Source organism: Pempheris klunzingeri, chromosome 21 (genome assembly GCF_042242105.1).
Source record: "Pempheris klunzingeri isolate RE-2024b chromosome 21, fPemKlu1.hap1, whole genome shotgun sequence".
Lineage (NCBI taxonomy): Eukaryota > Metazoa > Chordata > Actinopteri > Acropomatiformes > Pempheridae > Pempheris > Pempheris klunzingeri.
Window position 1 is genome coordinate 16,586,071 of NC_092032.1, and position 19,593 is coordinate 16,605,663.

The following is a 19,593-nucleotide window of genomic DNA, read 5'->3' on the forward strand; positions in this document are numbered from 1 at the left end:
CTACACACACATGAAAACATCCCAAAAGATGATCAGTGCACTTTTACACATTTAATGATGCTACATGTGTGAATTTCTCATTTAAATTCTGGGATTTCAAAAGACAATTTCTACATGAAATTTTAATGACTTCTATAAGAACCACTGGTAACAAAACACTTTCATCATAACAAACAGCAGTCAATGATCTCCTCTGTGACTTCATTTAGAAATCTGAGGCATGACAGCCATGAAAAAAAAAAAAAAAAAAAGGTGTGAAAGCCTTGAACTGCCTTGCAGAACAAAACGGAGAGAGGCTATAATAAAGTGCACATGGATAAATAATCTTTGGAAAATGTTCTGTTTAAAATAACCTTCTAAAAGGTGACTTTACCTGCATACAAATTCAGGGTGATGAAGACCAAGGCGCCCACATCAACAGTGTTAGGCAAAGAAAGTAGAGCTTGTCGATTAATCAAAAATGAATTAGCAACTATTTTGTTAATCAATTAGCCATTACGGCCATCTCTCAGGAAAAAATGCTGAACATCCTCAGCTTATATTTGCTCACATTCAAGAGTTTGCTGATGCTCACTGTTATATGTGATATTAACTAAATATGTTGGGGTTTTAGGCAGTTAGTTGTGGAAAAAAAGCAATTTGAAGATGTGACCTAGGGCTCTGGGAATTTATAATAGGCATTTTTATCATATTCTGTTATTTTAAGTCATCAATAATAGATAATGAAAAGAATCATTAGTTTCAGCCCTAAGCGAAAGCAAACATTTCTACATAAAAGATTATTCATGAGTAAAAATCAAACATGTTCCTGAAAAACGTCCGTCAGCGGATTACACTCCTTTGCATTGAATGTACAGAGGGTTTAAATTACACACAAGGTTTTGCCATCATGCTTGTGACCTCTAATTGTCAACTCATCTGCAGTCCTCATATTGGCATGAGATGTCAGAATGGATGGGAAGTAAACCGACTTTCACGCGTCCAACACGGAGAGGTGTACAGAGCTGGTCACTGCGTTTGTCTGTCCCCAGACTTTCACGGCCAACTATAGCTGAGAGAAGAGCTGAGCGGCATTATCGACATTTACAGATTCTTTTGGTGGCTCTCTAACAACCTAAAAAAAAAAAAAAAGACAAAAAACAATTATTACTAATTATTTACAGACCTCTTGCTGGCCCCTCTGGTGTAGCCTCACTCCTCATTGCTGTCAATCACTGCATCGGTTATTATTTCTTTCTGTTTAAATATTATTAAAATATCACTGTCCTTGCTTATTGTTGCTGCTATTATTGTCATTATTAACGATAATGATGATAATAATATTAAGATATTATGGTAACATCAGATTGCTCCCCGTCTCATAGATCGTGCTCCTCACTGCAAACACCAACCTCTCCAAGATCAGGGAACACGGATTTCACTGCCTCTCATACAAACATGCATATCTACACACACGATACCGACAAATACCCTTATCTAATCTAATCTAATCTAATCTAATCTCTCATCTCTAACATCACGTACACATTTATGTTATTGTTTTTCTCCTGTGTCTCTCTTTTGCTACATTATTTCACCAATAAAGCACAAAAACAAATTTCTACCTCTACCTGTGTTTGTTTCTTTGGCTCAGGAGCAACAGACTTTGAAATGCTCTTAACATCCCTCTGGACTTCTGTGAAGATTTGATTGAGGTTCTCCACCTTCTCATTTTTCACAGCATTGATCTGTGGGACCACAAATTATGCTGAAGCAGGTGCAAGAAACACTACATACAAATACAAAAGGGAATACAAAATACATGTGTGGGGGGGGGCGGCAACAGAAAAGTGATCTTACGTGTTTCAGTGTCGTTGTGACAGGTTTTGCTTTATTCTTGTGCTTCAAGTGCTTGTTTGCCACTTGAAAGACATTCTTCTGTTTTGTTCCTTTTTGTTTATTCTTTCCCATGTTACCTGGGCAGAGAGATGCAATCAGCATGGACAGGCTCATGGGAGGGCTTTCATTTTTTTTTATACCATAGCCTCTGTTTTAAATGGTGTTCCTTCATTGACTGCTTTCAAACACAAAACTGCTGTAACAGAGTAAAGTATGCGAGTTGCCACATCGATCGCACGGGCTCACTGCTTTCTGAAAATAAAAGGTAGATGTTGAGACCATTCAAGGTTCTCCACCTGCCTCCTATAACCAGTAGTCACCTGAATAGCAACAACTATGTTTACGCCAAAAGCGAACTCCTCGAGGCAGTGAGTCAGAAAACTTGAACGGGGTGAAGAGGTCCAGATGATGTGTGAATAACTGCAATTGAAGTGATTCTGAACGGGGCGTAACTTGAGGCCCAGCACACCAGTTCAGGCATCTAACGCGTGTGCAGCTGACCTCCTTGCAATTTCATGCACAGCAGAGTCTGGACTTTTAGCAAGAGCTGCACCATAAACAAAAGCAAACCCTCACCCAAGCTTTCTGACGGTTACTCAGAAGGTTGGTGAGGCACAAATAAATAAATAAATAAAGGAAAATGTAAGCTGCTTCAGAGCAAAGCAACTTTTCATAAAACTTTTCATACATGTTAAAAGTTTGCAACATGTGAGGTGTGCTTTATATAACTGGAAACTGGCGTAGCAGAGAAAATAGAGAGAAACTGTATTTTTAACTTCCCAAAATCCTACAACACCATCGAGAAAACTGCACAGTGATTCTTTTATATATTTAATTAAAACTAAAAACAGATATTGTTACTGTATCTCAGTGTCTTCTGCTAATCTTGATCATCAAGTGTATTTTGGTAAATCAGCCTTTAAATATTAATGTCCAAGAGTCAAACTATGAGCCCTACTAATAACTGCAAGCAAATAGATATTAAATAGATGTTTAAAAGATTCTTAAACTGTAAATACACAACATTTAAACAACAAATAAACAAATACTACAATAACTCACAGATGTTGCTGCCATGTGTCTGCCTGCCTCTCTGAAGTTAGCTGTGATCGACATTTTCTCTTTAAGTTGATTAATTTACCTGCATTTCGTATCAATTAAACTATAACACACTCAAATACTGACCTTATTTCAGGAGCGTGTTGATGTCCTCATGTGCTGGTACAGACAGCGCCGCTTTGCTTACGTCATTTTTGCGCGACGACTGTTGCTTCCGTCCAGGTTTGTAATTTAATCCTTTTCCCAAAAGGCTTCACGCTGGCCTCGTTTCCTGTGATATCGGAGTTAATGTTATTCGTCATGTCAGTAAGCCAATGTGTGGTTTCATCTGACTTGTTGCGTCCTCTCACTCGAATATTTAGAGTTATCTGGTGAATATAAAACGCCATTATTTTGAAGGTCAGCTTCATTGAGGAAACTGAGCTGCTTCCTTTATAAATGTAGACGTTAACTGTTTGTTTAAACCTTTTTTGTCTTTCTTTTTAACGGAAATTTGATCTTTGAGTTCTTTTTATTTGATTTGTAGTCACAAAAATCAAAATATGCTCAGAATATTTGATTTTAGGCGGGAAAATGATCGCTGCTTTAACAGAATAAAATGAAAACAGCACTTCCGTTTTGGACATTGAGCCTTCAAAATAAAAGCAGTGCTTGGCAACAGTTTTTGCGCTAAATTATCTTGTCAACCAACTTCAGAAATTCATGGTAAATGTACGTTTTAACATTTTGATAGTTAACTTTGGAGAATTTACAACAATGTGATATCTTAAACACTGTACAATGATAGTTAAGCATTATTCACTTAATTTAATTAATATTCAAATAACATTTATTTTGTTTATGTTGCTTGAGCGTGTTTGCCTGTTAAAGCTGCTTAGAAATAAAGAAACGAATGTAAAAGACACTAATCTGCTGTAGTTTTTTTTTTTTTTGCTACAAGCCTTACAGTGCCGTTAACCAACAGCAGGTGGCACCGCAGTATCACCACACCTGCCTCCACTGCAGGTGTATGATTCCCTAAAAACTGAGCGATCATTTACACTGAGCTGTAGCGACCGCTAGGATGCAACCAAACTGGAGGTTTGGGGCTGGTGCATGAGGCTTTAGGCCGATAGAGGGATGAAATGATCCCTCACTAAGACAATCAATTATAATGGACACAGAATAGAATAGAATAGAATAGAATAGAATAGAAGAGCAGCAAAAGGGAAGCTATGCACAAATATACATTATCATAGTAAAATAAAAGAAACATTATAAATATACACTCTGTATAAGAAAATGAAAATAGTAACAGCAGGATTTTAGAAGCACAAATGCGATTGCAAGCAACACTTTGTCACTGCCATGTCCTCATAATGTGCCTCCAATAATAAAATGTAAGTAGCATATAAGTGACTTGATTGTAACGTCACTTTGGGCCTTTTCTATACCAGCACACACTCTAGTCTCAGACGTGTGTGCCTGCTGCAGCACCACCACTAGACAAATCATGTGCAGCAGGCCTTCACTTTTTATCTGTCTTGCTGAGCTGTGCAGGAACCAGACAGATAACTCTCCTGCCCTCTCCCAGAGTTCTTCCTCCAAAGTCACATTTTTCATTATAGGCCTGTACACACGTGTATGATTTCTCTGGAGGAACCTCTGGGGGGAGGAGAATCCCCCTTTGTTTGGATTAAAAGACCATAATCTAGTGTTACCACTGATGTTACACCGTTTTATTCTCATGTTGTGATTAAAATTGTATCACATGCTTGTCAAGAAATTCCACACTTATCTCTTATTCATTCAAAAAAAAGAAAAAACCCTCGGTGATCCAACAAGTAGAAATTGTGTTTGAGGATATGTTGTGACTTTTTGAGAACTACTACTAGAAGTAGTATCGTTTTCATAATAAGTAGTGTCAGTTTTTGCGTGGTAGTGCTGACACATGCCTCCAGAGCGAGTCTTATGTCACAGCTGAAGCCCACTTTGAGACTGAAGGTCACTAGGCTGCATGCTGTCGCGTAATTCCGCTACTTCCTGACCTGACAGGCAAGTTAAACCCGTTATCTGAAAGGTGCGTTGAGGAGGAATAGCATCCAGCTCGTCCTCCTGTTGTCAGTGAAGACTTTGGCGCTGCATGGAGAGAGAGAGAGAGAGAGAGAGAGAGTGAGAGTGAGAGAGAGAGAGAGAGAAAGAGAGAGAGAGAGAGAGAGAGAGAGAGAGATCCTCATTGATCCACCGTGTTGCAGCGTTGCGGCGCATCTAAACTCCTCCCGGTCATTGCGCGGACATCATGTGGCCAACACCAGCCAGACTGACACACCGCTCATAGGGGCGACCCTATATAAGCTGTGCAGCTGTCAGGTGGAGGACACTGGCTGCTTTGCGCTGGGGGACGACTCGCTTTAGGGAATTACGACTCATAGATCCAAACTGTAACAATGTCTCACTCTTGGGGATACGCAGCAGACAACGGTGAGGCGCTGGTTGCACGTACATGCTATAATGTAGAGGTGGCATAATTGGAAGGAGTGTTTAAAACCTGTCATGCCAGCAGGTATTGTGCTGAATGAATGGAAGCACGGGTCACTGCAGAGATTTTTTAATTCTGCACATTCGGGGAATTTTTACGCGCGTTTTAAGCACCCCATCATCCCCAAATGCGCAATTCATCTCATTAAAACCACAGATCTCATTACTGATCATCTAATAATCACAATTTTACCATTATATCATTTGTAGGACCCGACAAATGGGCTGATAACTTCCCAATTGCCAATGGACCCCGCCAGTCTCCCATTGACATCGTACCTGGTGAAGCATCTTACGACGGGGGGCTGAAGCCGCTCAACCTGAAGTACGACCCCTCCACCTGCCTTGAGATTCTCAACAACGGACATTCCTTCCAAGTGACCTTCGTAGACGACACCGACAGCTCAAGTTAGTGTGGCATTAATACTGCATGAATACAGCCGCTTGATGTCAATGATCCAGGATCTGATTAAGAAATTTGCATTGAAATATTTCGTGTTAATATGCAAAAAAAAAAAAAAAAAGCACAATATTTTCTGTTTCTTCAGTTATTATTTTATTATTTCAGTGTTTGTAGACAGAATAGAATAGAGCAGCTCTGAGGTAATTGGACGTACAGGCTTGCAAACAAAGACAACTAAGCTCCTGGTGATGATTTACGGGATGCAGCAACCTGAATACGTCATTCAGGTTCACCGCATCGCTGCTGTGTGTTACATAGAATATATATAGAATATATACAGAATATTATGTTAATATTTATATGGATGCATGATTCATGCGCCCTAGTTTCCATAGCGCCTGCAGGGCTTTGACAATGGTGATCAAACAGACCATCATACAGCAGATTTTTATTTTATTTTTATTAAATTATTTTAGTGTTTTTTTTACAATTCTTTTTTCTTTTGTTTTTTTTTTTCTTGATAAGAGAAATGTTGGTGAATAGGCTGCAGGGGTCCCATTCAAAAGCGTAGCACAAAGCATGCAGTTGCTAATTGAATTGGTAATGTAACCCCTGGTGAACCTTTCCCACGCCAACTCTTTTCTGCTGGCAGGGAGGTCAAAAGCTCAAAAAACGAAGGTTAGTTTGCAAACGAAGCCTGGCTGGTTTGACTATCAATGCGCCAAATGTGCGTGGGAATAATACGTGTAAAAGAAGCTTGAATGTCCCCCCTCACTATAATATAGAATGGAGATTGCATTGATTTTATTCTCTCTATTTTGATGAATTGCATTTTGATTCATATAATATTTTGTGTCAGAGTGCTTCTCTTGTGTTTAGGATTTTGAGATTTTAGATTGGTTGTCTTTTAGCTGGTCTGATATAGGATAATGAAGAATAGGTTACATAACACAGTGGGGGGGGGGGGATTACTTCTAGTGGACACACAGCAAGATGAAAAAAACAAAGAACATTTTCTAAGAATATGAGATAGTTGAGTTTGAGGCTCTTAATCCTGCCTCGGCATTTCACTGCACTTATTTTCCACCCTGCCCTTCTAAATAAAGGACAAACTAAGTCTGCGTGTTATTTTCTGTCATACATCATGCCATGTGTCATGTGTCGTGTGTGTGCACAGTGGAAAGAGCTCCCTCCAGTTCTTGTCTTATTATCTGAGGCCAAATACTGAGAAACAAATATGCTGTTTGCAGATGGCAGTGTGTGTGTGTGTGTGTGTGTGTGTGTGTGTGTGTGTGTGTGTGTGTGTGTCTCAGCATTTGCTACCGTAGCACCAGAAATAGAACAATATACAGGATTATCTGCTGCTGTTTCCACTACTTTGGATGCTGTAAATAGATACATTAGGTAACACTGGAAGGATTCATGTTAACAATACCTGGACATCGTTTCAGCCTGAATGTGACCCTAAATTTGACCAGAGCTTACACAACAGGAACTGAGTCCGCTTCCATGAAAAAAGGAAGTCTGCCACGGTGGCACAAGCCAGTACGTGGTATGGGCGTTTGTCCTCACACGTTACTCATCCTGTTCCTCAACCGGCTTCTTGTGTTTTCTGCTCAGAAAATAATTCCTTCCAAGTAAACATTTCATTTTATAACAGCGTTGCACAGTCAAGGCTGACTGCAACACCTCCCACGTTCAGTGTGGGATGACCTGATGGAGGAAGTGTGTTTGTTCTGCAGGTCTGGCGGATGGGCCCATCTCAGGGATCTACAGGCTCAAGCAGTTTCATTTCCACTGGGGAGCTTCTGATGACAGGGGCTCTGAGCACACCGTTGCTGGGACCAAGTATCCTGCTGAGGTGAGGATGCTCTGGGCCATTAAGATTCAAGTTGACATGCAGTAAAAAGGAGGAAAAAGGCAGATCAGAGTTTTTAGTTTTATTTGTATTGTTCACTTGTCAGAGCAAACATGCTCTGAAGGAGGAAATAATCTCGTTGTTTGGGTTACGCCATAATGGGTGGAGACAAATCTGATCTTCAGATTAAAGTTGGCCCAAGGTGGAAGCTCATTTTCGTTGCCTTTTATGTTGTCCAGCTCATCAACTTCTCATCAAAGTTGCTTTTTTTGCTTGAATTTCGAACCAACCAACAGGGTTGTTTACCATAAGAAAAACTCCAATCTTTATCCTTAGATAAAATTTTTATGACACATTTCCGTAAAAAGTGTGATTAATTTTGAAGGGATGTGTTTTTAATGTATCTATTTCATTTATTCCCAGCTCCATCTGGTGCACTGGAACACCAAATACCCAAGCTTTGGTGAGGCTGCCAACCAGCCTGATGGGCTCGCTGTTGTTGGAGTTTTCCTGCAGGTCAGTAGCAACAGTTGAAGCTTAAATGCAGCATTACAGCAGCCATCACACACTGCATACCTTTAGTACAATGCATAGTTAAGTTACTGCAGTAGGTAGTACTGTTAGATGATGATCATATAACCTCCAACATTATGTGTATTATTGTTTTTCAGGTTGGTGATGCAAATGCCAGTCTCCAGAAGATTCTTGACGCCTTTGACAGCATCAAGTCCAAAGTATGTTCTATTAAAAAATGATCTCTTGCATTTGATGATTTATATTAAGGTTGACTGACCAGCTTTTCACTCTCTGTTATTGTCTCCAGGGCAAGCAGACCGTTTTCGCTGGCTTCGACCCTGCCACCTTGCTGCCCGGTTGCCTAGACTACTGGACATACGACGGCTCTCTGACCACACCCCCTCTGCTGGAGAGCGTTACCTGGATTGTCTGCAAAGAGCCAATCAGCGTGAGCTGCGAGCAGGTACGGCTGCTCACAGAGCCCGTTCAGCGGTAGCAGAGAGGTTGGCTGCATGCCCACAGTCTAGAATAGCCCTGTCTGCAAATCCTCTCTCAGACCTACGATCTAAATCAAGGGCTTAATTGTTCTGATTAGCTGTGCAGCCAAACTGAGAAGAAGAAACCTCTGTAATAGGAGGAAAGGCAATACAGCAGAATAAAAGAAAAAAAGACACTTAGCTGACCAAGAGAATGAGGGCAAACACAAGTTCACACAGATGCTGAAATACCACAGTATTTCAGTTTGACAGTGAGAGTGCAGTTCACAGGAAATGTTTGTACCACACATGCATCACATTCAGTAGGTTGGTGTTTCATTTCATCCATAACTGAGAAAACACAGCAGCCATCATACCTGCATTTGTTAAGTATTTACCTCTAAAATTACACATAATCACATCACTGAAATGGATATTTGACTTCAAACCACACATTAATCTAAAGTAATTGCCCCGCTAGGCAGGTTAGTCCTTGTGGTTGGAGGCTTTAGGTCATGTGAAAATTAATACTGCCTGGTCACATGTTTATTTGATGGCAGCGAATAGGTGTCTCAAGGGTAAACATGTGAGACATGTTGACACAACCTTTAGACTTGGAGCCTGAGAAGGCCAGTCAAGCAGATAATGACAAAGAAGTCATTCATTTAAAGTACATGTCATTAGTTAATGCGTTTCTTATCGGCTGGTTGTGAGAGGATACACCTACAAGCTCAATTATGCCATCGAGGCTGTAACCCACTGTGTGTATTATACAGTATGTAAGTAGCTGAAGCAATGCAAATACCAGTGACTAATTCATCAGCCAGAGTTAATGACAAATCCCTTGAATAGGTCATGTTATTGACTTAAAGCAATAGTTTGCGCTTTAGGGAAATATGTTTATTTGCTTCAGGTGAGACGGTCAGTACCACTCTCATGTATTTATAGTTTAAATTTAAGTTTATAGTCTGAATGCTAAATAGGAAGCTACACTCTGGAGGTAGCTAGCTTCAACTTAGCATAAAAATGGAAGCAGTAAATAACCACAATTTGTAGTTTTTACGCTTTGGTTTTTGTACAGATCAAACAAACGAGATATGCCATGTTAACAGTTGAGCTTTAGAGGTGCTATTGGGCGGATTTTGCTACTTTACATTAGCCGTTTCTTCCTGTTTTGAATTTTCATGCTAAGCTACGCTAATTGGCTGCTGGCTGTAGCTCTGAATTCACACACACGGGCATCATCTAATTCATGGCAAGGAAGCGAATAAGTCCATTTGCCAAAATGTCGAATTATTCCTTTAAGCGCCAACATTACGACTGCTAAGCTTAAGCAGTACAAGGCTCCACTCTCAAGTCAGTGACTCAGCAGCTCGACAGTGACTAGTGATGTGTTTCGTGAGTGACAGTCACAGCAGGAATGACTAACACAGCCCCCTTCTGCCTTTTCACAGATGGCCAAATTCCGCAGCCTGCTCTTCTCCGCTGAGGGTGAGGCCGAGTGCTGCATGGTGGACAACTACCGCCCTCCCCAGCCGCTCAAGGGTCGCCCTGTCCGTGCTTCCTTCCAGTAATAACCCCTCCCCCTCCCCCTCTTTTACCCTTTCTGCCCTGTTGCCATCTCCCTTCCCCCTCCCTTTAGCCAGACACCCTGAGTTACCTCTCTAGCAGCGAGCCACAAAGCACACATATCTCTCTATGTCCAATTTTTAAAAGAAATGAATTTCCTGTGGCCTATTGCTTTTAAGGCCGGGCAGTCCAACTGTGACACAGAGGACTTGCAGGATTTGCATCTCTGTTTGTACGCGTGTAATAAGCCAGCAAAGATGCCCAGTCATAATTTATTTCATAAAACAAACACTTCACGGTGGCTGCGACACGTTTACTCGGATTAAGCATCTGGTGCCAATGTTTTTAAAGACATTACACCGGCGTGTGTAGGTCTTCTTTGTGTCGCCCGACAAACACCACAAGGATGAAAAATGAAGATGAATTATAGTCAAAATGGTGCTCTTGAGCCAGCAGGAAGCAGAAAGCACAAGCTAGTTGCAGTAGGCAGGGGGAGGATGAAACTATATCACCATCTGTGAGGAGGGGAAGGTGCAGATAAAAAGACACACACACACAGACACACAGAACACAACCCTCCTGCTGCCAGTCTGTCTGTAATCTCTGACTGACTGCCAGCCTCTGCATCACAGCAGCTTAATGAAACGCTGCACCCGCCTCCATCACAACTGATTGACTCAGAAAATCCCCCTCTGGCACATGCACATGCACAACATCGCATGCACAGTCTCACGCAGACATGATGCCTATAGGCACTGACCTGCTTATTGATTTCAGTCCATTGTACGGCAACAGAGGACACGAGGACAGACTGCTGCTGCTAATGCTAACAACTGAACATCACGACAATGGCTTATTCTCTGTTTTTGCAGCCTAATCTTAAAATCTTTCATGTGTTTTCATGTCATCCCCTGTTGTGTTTTTATTATTACTATGGATTATGTCTTTTTTAGCCTGACAGCTTATGCAAAATAAGCCTCGAGTGATTCCTAAATTATGTTCCATAACCAAAAGGTCATCTCAATTTTCGATGCCCTGATAATATAGCAATAGAGAGAAAATGAAATGTAATGTGAAAATCCCTCCATGCTTTGTTTTGAAACCCTACTGTGTTGAGTGTTAAAGCTTAAAACGCACAGTCGCCATGTGGGCGATGCCATAGTGGCTAATGCACAAAGCCAATGAAGAAATTGCTCTGCCAAGGAAGAAAACAACCTGCCAACAGATAAGATTATAGTGTTAGCCTGTACAGGAGAATAATTAACAAAAAAACATGTGAGTATCTCTGGTTTTAGCTTGTATGCGTCTCTGAAACAACCAAGATTTGATGATAGCATTGTATTTCCAAAAAGATTGTAATTAACATTAAAAAGCAGAACGCCTTATGCCAATCATTGTTAGGGCCATCCCATGAGTACGTATGTTGTCATTCTATTTTGGAGGTGGACGTTTTACTAGTTGAATAAATATATTTTATGACTAACAAGTGTCCAGTGTTCATCTGTTTTGCTTCTTTTCTTTACAATTCTCAAATGACATGCTGGTCAAAAGCTAACGTGTAACACCATTGCTTTAAATATGCTCGCTTCTGGGTTGTTTTAACATATATTTCTTCGATTTCTTGCATTTCAGCATAGTGTACCTTCAAGACATGGTGCTAACAAATCATATCAGCAAGATCATTTTAAAATTCAGGACGGTATCAAAGGGACAGCATGTTGAACACCCTGTTTCCAGAACATTGTGTGTCTCTACGTGTACTTGAATTACCAGCTATGCTGACTAGTGAGATTACAATAGCCTATCTTATCTCAAAGGAAGGGAAATGCACCTTTAAACATCTCCAAAGATGGACATGAGTTCAAACTTCCCAGTAGTGCAGGTTGTGGTTAAAGTATTCAGAGAATCATTGATGTCATTAATTACAAGGAAAAAAGATTTTATCAAACTTCCTGTGCACCTCCGCAAACAGCCACAGCAATATGTGTGGCTGTGAGTGTATGTAGTGTGGGCCCTTATACTAATCTATCTAATCTATAAATACTTAAGTAAAGTAAAAGTTCCTCTAGTATAGCTCTTTCCACAAATGCACTCCTTACTTTCCACTACTGGTTTTATGTGTAGCTATTTTAGAAGCAGTAGCTCCAGTTGTTGGGATTTTAAAAGTAGTTGTGAAAATATTTACCAACAAAATGTTAACTTCCTGTAGTTCAGAGTTCTGCAGTCTCAGCATTGGGGAAGGTGTAATTTACTCCACTGGAGCGGAGCTGCTGCCCAATTCTATGGCCATGTGTAATTAAGTTTATTTTAGATGATGATTTGTCTTTCAACTGCAGACTGAAACAGGGTTCAGTGAAAAAAGTTCTCCAAAAAATCCACAATATACCTTTTCATTATAATATTCCTGCTTCTGTTATGACTGCCAGCAGCAGTCAGACGGTGGGCGATTGTTGATGATCTCCTAACATCATATGTGGGCCAGAGGACGCAGCTAGCTTCTAACACCTCAGTGTACTCTAAGATTTTAATCAGCGGTGGCACTTCACCCTCTGTGAAATGTGAGCAACACTTGACCTCTAACTTCTCTCCTAAACCCTCGACAGGAGGATGAGACAGATTTCAATCAGCTGAGCTCCTCTACCTCCTCCGCTTGAGGGTGGGTGTTACCTAGTTTTTTCAGCTGGTCTTGAGGCTCTGTGGAGGAATGTGTGGTTCTCTTATGTACAGTAAAAGTTGGCTTGACCACGCAGTGCTCTCAATAGAGCTGGACTTGTCCCCAGGAAATCCTCAGTCCCCAGAGTGGCCTCAGTAACCCCAATGTAGAGTGTGTCAGACAAATTATCAATAAAAACAAAAGTTATCGACTACTGAAATGTCTGTCTGACAACTCCAGTCCAGAATCAATAACAAATTGCATTATTAAAAAAAGTCTTTGACGAAAGTCAGGATGGAAAAGGTTGTTTAGGTTCGCATGTGGTGGCATTGGAAAAAGTGTTAGAACTAGCCGTCCCTAAAGGTCAGCTATTTTGGTGGCAGCAGGAGACAACAGGAGATGAGTGATGTCTCTATTCCCTCTGCGGTCAAACCAGTTACAAACCCATATATAAATGATGAGCTACTGTCAAACTTGAGAAGTATGAGGAACCTCTGCCTATCAGATGTACTGTTCGAGAAAACTTCTTGAGAAAACGTTATCATCATTTGGAGTTGTTTCCTGTGATTGACCCTCTGCCAAACCTTCCAAAGCTTTATGTCCCAGGAAAAAAGTCAACACCCTCACAAGATTATGATCCCTTTTGGCTGCTCAGCATACATACAGTATGCTAGTATTTTCTTGCTTTTTAGTTTTAGCATTACACGGGAGAGGGTTTTAAGGATAACTAACTGAATAAAAGAGCTACATTTCAGCCATTTTCTGGCCACCTGTTGTTCTACACAAAGTACACACACAAAAAAGTTATATTTCTATAATGTTTTCCTTTAGTTTGAGACGCTCGTTAAACTATGTTTCCTTATTGCACGTGCCTCTTCTTCTCCAATACTATTATGGCAGCTGACTGGAGAATTAGCTACCTACTGTTTATCTTATTGAGCAAACTCCTAATAACAGTTGATTATGAAAACATATAAATTTACATTTGCATAAAATTTGGAAGAGGAACCTGACCTCTGGAAGCCTCTAGGACCAGCTTACACACCAGCCATACAACTTGGCTTTTTTAATGTTTCTTAAAATCCCACAAACTGCTGCTTGGCCTCGGAAATCATGATTGGTTACCACTTTAGTAAGCTAGTAGCCATTTTGCACTTCATGTCAGAGCAGATAAACATAGTTGAATCCATTCCTAACACTTTTACTCTTTGTTTTTGGAAAGACTCCACCACTCTCCAAACTCTCATACAGCTAACTGAACTAAAAGTTTTAATAAAACCAAAAATATCCTTTCAGCGTCCTCCTGCTGGATCGTTTAAGCAGAACACTAACAATGATCACCTGTATCCCCTATTGCCATTTCAGGACAGCTTCCAGTTTCTATGGTCTTCTTATTTCACCAGCGCTGCCTCTTTTCATCTCACTTGGTGTTGTGACAGCTGGATGAGAGGAAAGATCCTGCTGGGTGCCATCATGTAACACAGATGTGGCCACACTTATTTGCATGTTTTGTCTCCCTGAACACATGCTTTCATAAACTGATGAGAATGAAACAGAAAGGCCTGACCATAGTGTGCAGTAGTGTTTGTGAAGGTCAAAAACTTCAGTGTAATAACAGATTTATGTTAGTTACACTGGCCTGAGCCCAACATTGAATACATGAGATGTGGATGGCACATTGTCGATTAAATCGATTTTATTGAACATGTATGGAGTGAGCAAACAAATCTGGGCTAATTCTTTATGGTCAGCGCATAGCAAGTGATTGGACATACACCATGGTCAGCATGTCACACGTGTTTTACCCCCGAAGCTTCTGACCAGTGGTGCAGCTTCTCGCATAATCAAGTGTGGCAGGCGGGTGACATATATTAAGGAGACAGGAACTATGCATATATAATCTTAAAGTAGAGAGAGTGAGGGAGTCTGAGGAGAGAGCCGTCTAAACGCACCCCACCGCAGTATGCAATCTGACGCTGCACTTCTGTGATGAACAACCAGGCGGAAACCTAACCTCTAGTCAAGGACAGTCACGTCCATTCCCACAGAGGAGGGGATACATCAACCGACAGTAGAGATGCAGTGTTACTTAATCTCGTTCTGTCAGTATGGTAAACACCATCCTGTAAACACAGATGTCTCTGTGACTTGCATTTTCAGAAGAGTAAATCAAACAGACCTTTGAGGTAGAAGTTGCATAATGATTGTTGAAGAAAGGATGTCACCACAGTGTCCATCTATTCTGGAGTTTTCAATCATAACACATGATCTTCACCAGCAAATGGACTTTGCACAGTTGTCATGGAATCGTGTTCAAAATTCCATATTTCCGAGGACTTTAAGGACTACTCATCCGTGAACATCGATAGATACTAATTTGACCTTGCGGGGATCTTATTTTGTCACCTGCTGTTGCACCAATGTCAAGAATTTACTTTAAAACTCAGTATAACTATTGATCTATTTGGGAAGGTGGGGGCATTGTCTTTATTGAGCCTGGGGGGCCTTTTAGGACAGGATGAGTCACATCACATTGGTACTGATGGGATTTTGTGTCCTTGTGGTGGAGGTTTGTTCAGTGGGCGAATTTTGACACTCTTGATTGTTGCAAATCTATGATATCCCATTGTGTGGAGGGTCTAGTTTAAGTTTGACCTCTTGAGGTTATATTATAGTCGGGTCGAGTGCTGCTGGGACACAAGTCGAGGTCTGAACCACTTTGGTTTAGTTGCCTAGGTGAGGGTGCCTGAGGCTGAAAGGCCCAAAATGCCTGCAGACTCTGGGTTACATCACTAATAAAGTGTCCCAGTACATCCGAATTATCAACCTTGCAATAGGTTCTCTAAATTAAATGTCAAAATGTGTTGCTTAAAACGATTGGCTACATGGTACTGATCAATTATTTCTTGTTAATTAAGATATTGAGAACATCTGTGGCTGCTTAATGAGGTCTTTGCGCGCTGTTAATGGGACTGATGAAGAACATCCAATGTCACTCAGCAGTTTGTGGTGACGATGAACCATATTTGCAGGAGGTTACTCATGTTTGGCCCAGTTTTCGTTGGAGTGTGTGTTTTGCAATACATGAGGGCGAAGAGAGCCACAGAGAGGAGATAATTGCAAGTAACAGAAATGCAGGGGAGAGTTAAGTTGGTTTAAAACAGGATGGAAAGAAGATTGTTAGGTAGATAAGTAAGAGTTTAAAGAGCAGCTTTGTTTCTTGACGTGAATGCAGGGGCTGTACTGCCTTCAGCTATCAAGATAATCACGTTGTTTCCTGCCATTCATTGCTGCTACTTATGTTTTTGAAATGATAAAGTCAAAAAACTATATGAATGACATATTCATTTTGTATCTGCTCCTTTTGCAAAACTCCTCATGCCCACTAGTGAAGAATCTAGAAGTCATCAGTTCAAAGGTAGTGCTCAGGAAGCCCTCCACTTAGTGCTAACCATTTTTCAAACTGAGAGCATGAATGGCCTCACGTAAACAATTCAATAGCAAATTTCCTCTGTAATTTCCTGCCCTCAGTCTTCATCGCCTTTTTACATAAACATCCACTTCCTAAGAGGAGTGTTTTGGTGTCATATTTGAGGTGCACTGTGACAAACGTGATTAATTTCATTCTCTTTTATTGCTTAATAAAGAAATAATTGTTTCAACAAACTCTGGCCTTTAACCTGTTAATATGATGCATGAGATGGATGTAATTTAAACAAATGTATTACGTCTCATGGCCTAATCCTTTGTATAAAGCGCATTCTAGTGTGTACTTTATCTTCCAGACATGCCAGTATTAACAAACTCTGACCACGCGTGTGACTCTGAAACCAAAAGTAACGTCTATAAGCATGTAATTCGATCAGTTACCTGGAGCTAAAATAACGGAGTTTGGGAATGTGTTATACATCAAACAGTGTTTTGTGTATATCCTTGAATATATAAATATCCAGCATAAAGCTATCAGTGTATAATCATGCAGTCCATAAATAAGAATGGTTGAAGCTGAGACACTTTGGGACAACCGGATATTTGCCTCAAACATCAACAACAATGTTTTCACATGTTAATCCATAGGGATGAAGCTGGTGGCCAGAAAACATGCTCTTTGTCGATAAACAAAGTTTAAAAATGCAAATATTCATGAAGTTGAGCCCCTTTATTTAGTTTCTCACGAGGAACAGCAAATAAACACATTTTTTCAATCTTGTTCAATGAATGGAAATCTAGATTTAGCCTCACCTCCCACTGTGGCCTATTTTTTCCTCTCATCCAACTATATTGAAATGCGAAGCGCTCGTTTGTTATAAATAGCATCATAAAATGATTCCTTCAAACAAAAAAGCGCAGTCTGAGGCTCTAATTTGAAAATGGAGCAGTAAAAACAAAGGAGAAAAACAGCTTGTCCCTCGTCTGCAGACCATCAGAATGATCCTGCATTGCATACGACAAATCCACGTAGCTCTAACTTTAATGAGATCATGGGATAATCCCCGTTAACTGCTGGGTCATGCTACTGCTGAAACTAACTATCTGTGACAGTTACGATGTGTCATTACCCAGACTGCTGTGACATATGGCGCATTCACTGATACATTATGTTCAGTATCTGTTTATACTTTATTGATAATCAGTCCTGTTGTGGTCAGGCTGAATAGTGATGACTATGCATTTTGGGTGTGGGCCTGCTGCTGTAACCTGTTTTAAAACCCTAATCCAAAAGATGCTTATTCATTGTGATGACATCATTAAGCAGTGGATTTGATAAGTCTAGTCTAATAGCACAGCAACATCCAACCCATCCAACAGCGTTTTCTAATGGTAAGTGTGGTTTTGGCTTAGAAATGTCCACTTTCCCTTGTAGAACATGCACAAGCTTCCTCTGAGGGATAGTTCTGATAATTTGAAGTCATATGAGGCACTTATCTATAGTCAGTGTAATACCTACAGTAGATTGGGGTCAGCGTACTCACATGAGTCCCGGCACAGATGCAAAGCAATGTGCTGCTGTGGACGAGGACGGCAGAAAAACGTATTCTAGCCACCTAAAAGAAATCAACATCATTTTAAGTATACACTATATTTAGAATATTCTCACCTCTTTACATCGCCATCAGATGGCCCTTTCAATTGGGAATTGAAACTGTTTTCTCTTTCTCTTTAAAGCTACCAGATTCCATTCACTAAAACAGCAATTTTATCATGCTGAAAACGAGAAAACTAGTCTACCGCTGCCTCAATTGGTTAGTTAGTTTGGGCTATTGTGTGACTTAGGTATTTCACATGGTTAATGTGAATCAGATCCAAAATAATATGTTAGTCCACTGAGGCAGCAGTAACACAGCAAACTCCCCTGTCCACAGCAATATAATGCTTTGCTTCTGTGCCAGGATTCCTGCCTGCTTCTCCAAACAGTAATACACTAACTATGGATAAGTTACTCCTATAACCCCACTTCAAATAATCCAAATTATCCCTTTAAATCTTTTTTTCTTTATTTTTTGCTTTTTACTTTGGACAATCTTATCAGCTATAGTGGCTGTTGCTGCTCATACTAACTACAGGTAAAACTAGAATCTGCAATACTTCACATACACTGGCATCAAGGTCCACTTTGTAGGCTACCAAAGTGGAAACTGTGATGTTATGTACATAGAATCACATCCCTTCTGTGACAGATTAGGAAGAAGAAGGTCTGAAATGAATTAATTGAGCATGAACAGCAATAAATCTATAAACCTATGATTTATGCCAGGAGAGCTTTTCTGTTTTTCTAATGTACTGAAAAATATCCTCTGTCTGAGTGTGAGTTAAAATCCACATTGAACATTAAATACATGAGTCTACACAGTATTCTTGCAGTGTTTACCACCATGCACATTTAATAATAATGTGCTTTTCATTGTAAAAACTATTTTACTATCTGGCAGTTCCTCTGGCTTTTTTGTACATTCTGCTGAACGCAATTAGCAGATCGGGAAGTCTGTGAGGAATCTTCATCTTCATCGCTGCACCACTAACTTATACTGGTCTGTTGGGGCCCCTGCATGGACTGAGGAGCGAAATAGCATGACCTTTCATGCACTTCACACTCCTTTAATGAATCTTGGATGAAAAGGACCAGCTGTGCCTCTTCCGATGGTTGGTTGGTTGTTCCCTACCCAGGGCAACAAGGAACGCAGCGTAGGGGGAACACGTCTCAGATGACATGAATGCTAATTGTGTTTGCACTGGATTCCACCACCTTCTTGCTAACACGGTGAACAAGTTGCCGCTGGATGTTATTGCTCAATTGGCATGGCACGGTGTAGTTCTAGCTGTAAATGTAAAACCCATAACTTACAGTTCACCATTAACCAAAACTCTGCATTTATCTGTTTCTTCATGAGGTAAAAGTTTTCAAATTTGAAGACGAGCAACAGGATCGTCCAGTTTGCAATGGACAACCCTGTTTCTGACACAATAGTGGTTCCTTTTAAATATTTGATGTTATCAGTGTAACTGTGAGCAAGAAACCATGTCATGTTTTCTGCCACTGCAAAAACTATAACCCCTAATCACCGAGCGTGGTGGCTGAGTTTGAGCGTGAGATCCAGCAGCAGGCTCAGTCCGTGCGACACCCACATGACATAACATGAAGCATTGATCATGTGATGTTTGGCGT

General features: G+C 40.6%; 2 protein-coding genes across 2 annotated transcripts; one reads left to right on the plus strand and one right to left on the minus strand.

The window, feature by feature from the left end:
- Window positions 1–235: 235 nt before the first annotated feature.
- On the minus strand, window positions 236–3,108 carry LOC139221285 (ribosomal biogenesis factor-like). Its single transcript, XM_070853224.1, has 4 exons — window positions 3,064–3,108; window positions 1,840–1,955; window positions 1,611–1,727; window positions 236–1,114 (listed from the first exon to the last, which is right to left on the minus strand). The coding sequence occupies exons 2-4, from the start codon at window positions 1,948–1,950 to the stop codon at window positions 1,046–1,048; spliced, it is 297 nt and encodes a 98-aa protein (XP_070709325.1). The 5' UTR covers window positions 1,951–1,955; window positions 3,064–3,108; the 3' UTR covers window positions 236–1,045.
- Window positions 3,109–5,248: 2,140 nt separating this feature from the next.
- Window positions 5,249–11,762, plus strand: LOC139220868 (carbonic anhydrase 1). Its single transcript, XM_070852728.1, has 7 exons — window positions 5,249–5,397; window positions 5,665–5,862; window positions 7,600–7,718; window positions 8,139–8,231; window positions 8,387–8,449; window positions 8,539–8,694; window positions 10,162–11,762. Exons 1-7 carry the CDS (start codon window positions 5,364–5,366, stop codon window positions 10,279–10,281), a joined length of 783 nt encoding a protein of 260 aa, XP_070708829.1. The 5' UTR covers window positions 5,249–5,363; the 3' UTR covers window positions 10,282–11,762.
- Window positions 11,763–19,593: the final 7,831 nt, after the last annotated feature.

Bases quoted from the DNA above. Each gene is read 5' to 3' on its own strand.
- LOC139220868 (XM_070852728.1), top strand. From the start codon at position 5,364: ATGTCTCACTCTTGGGGATACGCAGCAGACAACG. The intron at 5,398-5,664 runs GTGAGGCGCTGG...TATCATTTGTAG, and splicing joins GGGATACGCAGCAGACAACG to GACCCGACAAATGGGCTGAT. The intron at 8,450-8,538 runs GTATGTTCTATT...TATTGTCTCCAG, and splicing joins TTGACAGCATCAAGTCCAAA to GGCAAGCAGACCGTTTTCGC.
- LOC139221285 (XM_070853224.1), bottom strand. From the start codon at position 1,950: ATGGGAAAGAATAAACAAAAAGGAACAAAACAGAAGAATGTCTTTCAA. The intron at 1,728-1,839 runs GTAAGATCACTT...GTGGTCCCACAG, and splicing joins TCACAACGACACTGAAACAC to ATCAATGCTGTGAAAAATGA. The intron at 1,115-1,610 runs GTAGAGGTAGAA...TTTTTTTTTTAG, and splicing joins AGCCAAAGAAACAAACACAG to GTTGTTAGAGAGCCACCAAA.